Source organism: Elephas maximus, chromosome 5 (assembly GCF_024166365.1).
Source record: "Elephas maximus indicus isolate mEleMax1 chromosome 5, mEleMax1 primary haplotype, whole genome shotgun sequence".
NCBI classification, from domain to species: Eukaryota; Metazoa; Chordata; class Mammalia; order Proboscidea; family Elephantidae; genus Elephas; species Elephas maximus.
Genome location: NC_064823.1, coordinates 87,250,924 through 87,255,177, shown reverse-complemented (window position 1 = coordinate 87,255,177; position 4,254 = coordinate 87,250,924). Strand labels below are relative to the sequence as shown.

General features: G+C 50.1%; 1 protein-coding gene across 9 annotated transcripts in view; it reads left to right on the top strand.

Annotated features, from left to right (window-relative positions):
- The first annotated feature begins 1,188 nt into the window (after positions 1 to 1,188).
- Positions 1,189 to 4,254, top strand: part of RUFY3 (RUN and FYVE domain containing 3) — an 89,014-nt gene continuing 85,948 nt past the window's right edge. For 3 of the 9 annotated variants that reach the window (XR_007517658.1, XM_049886076.1, XM_049886079.1), the window contains exon 1: positions 1,189 to 1,788. Coding sequence is in view for 7 of the 9 variants with exons in the window: in XM_049886076.1 (XP_049742033.1) it covers positions 1,434 to 1,788 (355 nt within the window). In the remaining 2 variants the exon portion in view is untranslated. The remainder of the gene's footprint in view (positions 1,789 to 4,254) is intronic. The other 6 variants (XM_049886085.1, XM_049886083.1, XM_049886084.1 and 3 more) reach the window with 3 other exon arrangements.

Sequence of the window (4,254 nt, the reverse complement as noted above, 5' to 3'; positions counted from 1 at the left end):
AGGACAAATAACGTTAAGTAAGCACTAGGGCTGGAATTGACAGGTCAGTGAAGTGTCAGAAACTGAAAAGCTATTAAGAAATGCTCTAAAACTGCTTAGTGTCTTGTAAATATCTACCATTTTAATATCTCTTGTTTAAAAGATTTGGTGAAGGACATTATCAGAAGTCTTATGGTAATTTCTGGTGGTGATTTCAGGAGTGATTTACAGAGAATAACAACAATAAAAACGTTTTATTTTCCTTTCTGATAAGTATAACTTCCTCTACAGAGAACACAGAAAAAGTGAAAAGCAGGCGGACAAAATGTTAACACACACAAGTGATTTTTAATTGAGTCAATGTGGATTCTATGCCAGCATTTTGCAAGCTGAACACAAGGCTAATTAGCTAGGAAGTCCATGGTGCATGGTGGCACGTTCACAGAATACAGGGTGAAGAATGACAGTACGTGGAAATCATTTTAGAAAGAGAAATGTTTACTCAAGGGAATGACTGGATCACTAATCACTGATTTAAGCAGTCAAAATAAAACAACAGTGGCCACTTACGAGTGAGGCACAAACACTATAAAAGTGAAAACTGCCTACTGGTAATAGACACTTCTCATATAAATTCTAAGCTGTTTGGCTTAAAATGCACTCATGCACGACCGGAGCACTGGAAAACGAGCGAGTTAAAGTGAAAACAAATACAAGATTTCTGTACAGCGCATATGACAGGGAACAAAAGAGGTGGCAGAAAAAAGATACCCACCTCTGGCTTCTCACATAAAAAGCTCATGAATCAAAACCGTGAATCAACGGTTGAAGCTCCAGCGTGTGAAAGCCAAATTGTACAGTTTGATACCCGGAGAGGTGTGGAGGAGTAGTTTAGCTTTCGCCTCTTTAACCCATATCTTTGTGCTTTCACGCTACCGATGCAGTTAGGCGATTACACACAAAAACACCGCTAGGTATGCTCCATGTTTCCCACCTTTCAAGCACCTGGGGAGTAAACACACCTGACAGCCTAAGAGAGCGGTGCCAGGGGCGGGTAACGACGCGGCACAGGGTACCCTCTCCTCCCGGGGATCAGGCGGGAGATCCGCTGCCGGAGGGAAACGGAAGGTGGGAAAGTGGGAAGAGGAGGACGCTGCCACCTAGGGGAGCGGATTCGCAGGCGGGGGACCGGGGCGGGAGGGGCAATCGAGAGGAGGCTGCTGGTTGCGAGGCCGAGCCGTCGGGCGGGGCTGGCGCTCCAGCTGGCTCAGACCCCGGCCGGGCGGGCTGTGGACATAGCGGCGGACCTAAGAAGCCGGCCCGCCGCCAAGAAGAAAGGTGGCGGCGGCGGCGGCGGCGCGGACCGGACGGGGCGGCGGCTCCTAGCCGTGACCCTCTGCTCCCCGCCCAGGCCCGGGCGTGAGTCGGAGGCGGCGGCTAAGAAAGGACCGAGCATGGCTGAGACCCCGTCGCCGCCCAGCGCCGGCGCGGAAAGTTACAGCGAGGAGCCGGTGAGGGGCGGGGAGCGGCGGCCGGAGGAGCCGCGCAGCGCTCCAGCCGGGGGCACGGACCGAGAGAGCGAGGCAGGGCCGCCGCTGGCATCCCCAGCCGCGCAGTCGGAGCCCGACTCGCCGGTCGCCGCCCCCTTCTTCCTGCTGTACCCCGGCAATGGAGGCGCCGGCTTCCCAGCGCGCCTGCCGCCGCAGCAGCAGCGCGTCTGGAGGACCCCGCCGTCGCCGGGTTCCCCGCTGCCCTTCCTGCTGCTGAGCTACCCGAGCGGCGGCGGCGGCGGCGGCGGCGGCAAGCACAGTGAGTGGCAACGGGGGACTGGACGCCGGTGGGGTAGGGGGACTCGGCCGGGAAGGGCCGGCCCGGCCCCCGCGGAGCGGCGCCTCTCCCTGGGTCTTAGGAGCCGGGAGGTGGGGTGCGGGGGTGGGTGCAGTGGGCGGCCGCGGTCCCGTCGCCGGATTATTTACCTCCGAGTCTCCCCAGGCCGCGGGCTCCCGCCGGGCCCGGCCTCCCTTTCCCTCAAGCGCCGGGGCGGGCGCTCATCCCTTCCAGCCTCCCACGTGCTCCAGCGCGGCCTGCGAGCGGCCGGCACGTCCCCACCCGGGCCGCCCAGCCTCTGCGGCTTGTCCCGGGCTAGAAACGTTCCCGGGAGGAGTCGAGAAGGGGGCGGTGCCCAGAGACCTGGCACCCCCTCTAACCCTCCTTTTGCGGGCTGCAGGTGCCGCAGCAGCCAAGTAGGTGTGGCTGCTGAGCCGCCGCCGCCGCCGGCGCTCCGGTGGCCTCAGTTGTACTACGTGGTTTTTTACGTGCAGTCACTCGTACCAGTAAATATGACAGATCCGTTCCCCGTAATGGGAAGAGAAATCTCGGCGCGCGAGATGACGAGAAGAAAATGTGTAGCTTTGGAAGGACACCTTCCTAGGATCATTTGGCAAGAAGAGGCCTGTATTAAAACCACTGTCAGGGGAGCCTTCTGAATACAGCGCACCCCCATCGGTGTCGTATCAACCAACAAATATTTATTGCTACTTGAAATGAGCGAGGCCCTGGACTAGGCAATGTATACAAAAAAAAAAGCCTCTTGGAGCATTGTTAATCTGGCTTAAAAGACAAGATTTTATATTATGAAAACGTAACTGACAAAGCAGGAGAAAGTGCCAAATACTTTGCTGTATGAGTTCTAAAAGGGAGAGAAACTTGCTTGAGGTGATGAGGAAAGACATTTTCTCTCATAAAGAGATTTTTTTTTTTCTTTTTGAAGCACCAAAGCACATCTCTCAACTACTTTGCACTGCTTCCTGATCCGTTCCCTAGAAAAAAGTGAACATTTGTTGAATATTTTCTGTGTGCATGTTCTGTGATAATCACGGCTAATTCTCACATCTCTGTAAGCCAAATGTGATTGGAGCTTTTCAGTTGAGGACACTGAGGATCAGTATGATTAAGTGATTTGTCCCAAGTAATTTAGCATAAGAGAAGGAGCAGAGTTGACCCAGATTTCAGGCCTACCATGTCCATTCCCTTTAAGCGCCAAAACTGTAGGATGGCTCATCACAGGTTAATAGTAAGGGTCCACTGGATTCAACTGGAGGTAGTCAAGTTTTACTTTTTTTTTTTTCCTTTCTAAGGTTTGAAATCTTGAGGGGTTGTGTGTGTGTGTGTGTGTGTGTGTGTGTGCGTGCTTTAGGTGAAAGTTTACAGCTCAAGTTAATTTCTCATTAAATATTTCTACACATTGTTTTGTGACATTGGTCGCAGTCCCGGCAATGTGACAGCACACTCCTCCTTTCCACCCCAGGTTCCCTGTGTCCGTTCACCTAGTTCCTGTCCCTTCCTGCCTTCTTATCCTGCTTTTGGACAGGAGCTGCCCATTTGGTCTCATATATTTGAACTCAGAAGCACATTCCTCAAGTGTGTTATTGTTTGTTTTATAGACCTGTCTAATCTTTGAAAAGTGGGCTTCAAGAATGGCTTCAGTTCTGGATTAACAGAGCATCCAGAAGGACCATAGTTTCAGGTGTTCCTCCAGTCTCTGTCAGACCATTAAGTCTGGTCTTTTTATGGGAATTTGAATTCTGTTCTACATTTTTCTCCTGCTCTCTCCAGGACTTTCTGTTGTGTTCCCTGTCAGGGTGATTGTTGGTGGTAGCCGGGCTCCATCTAATTCTTATGGTCTCAGGCTGGCGGAATCTCCGGTTCATTTGGTCCTTTAGTCCTTTGGTCTAGTATTTTCTATGTTTCCTTTATTACCCAGAAAATTGGGCCAACTGATTAAAAATCTTAGTAAAACCATAGTTTGTGTCTTAAAGTTAAGGGTCTGCACTAATCTCAGAGTGTTTAACACGTGGCAAAAATGAGTCTGTAATAGCAGAGAAAGTAAATATCAGATTAATCTCATTGCTAGTTTTCATTTTCTAAAAAATTTGGTTTCTACTTTGTACTTTAGCACAGCCTCTATTTTTTTCTCACTCAGTTTTTCTATTTCCTGTAATCTGTGTATTAACCAGCTCTCAATAGCATGAAGGCACTTCTGTCAGTTCTTATAACTCTGTTCTAACAATTACGGTACAAGATTTGATGTAGGAGAATATTTAAACTGTTGGCCAGTATAATTGTAGGGAATATAGTTGTGGGGATTATCTGAATTTCAGTTATTTACTTGACTCCTTTCTCTTATTTTAAGTATTGCTAGAAAATGAGGGCCCAAGTGTGATCAAGATCAGGAATGAAAGACTTAAAGCTAAAGTTTTATAAGCATGTGTGATC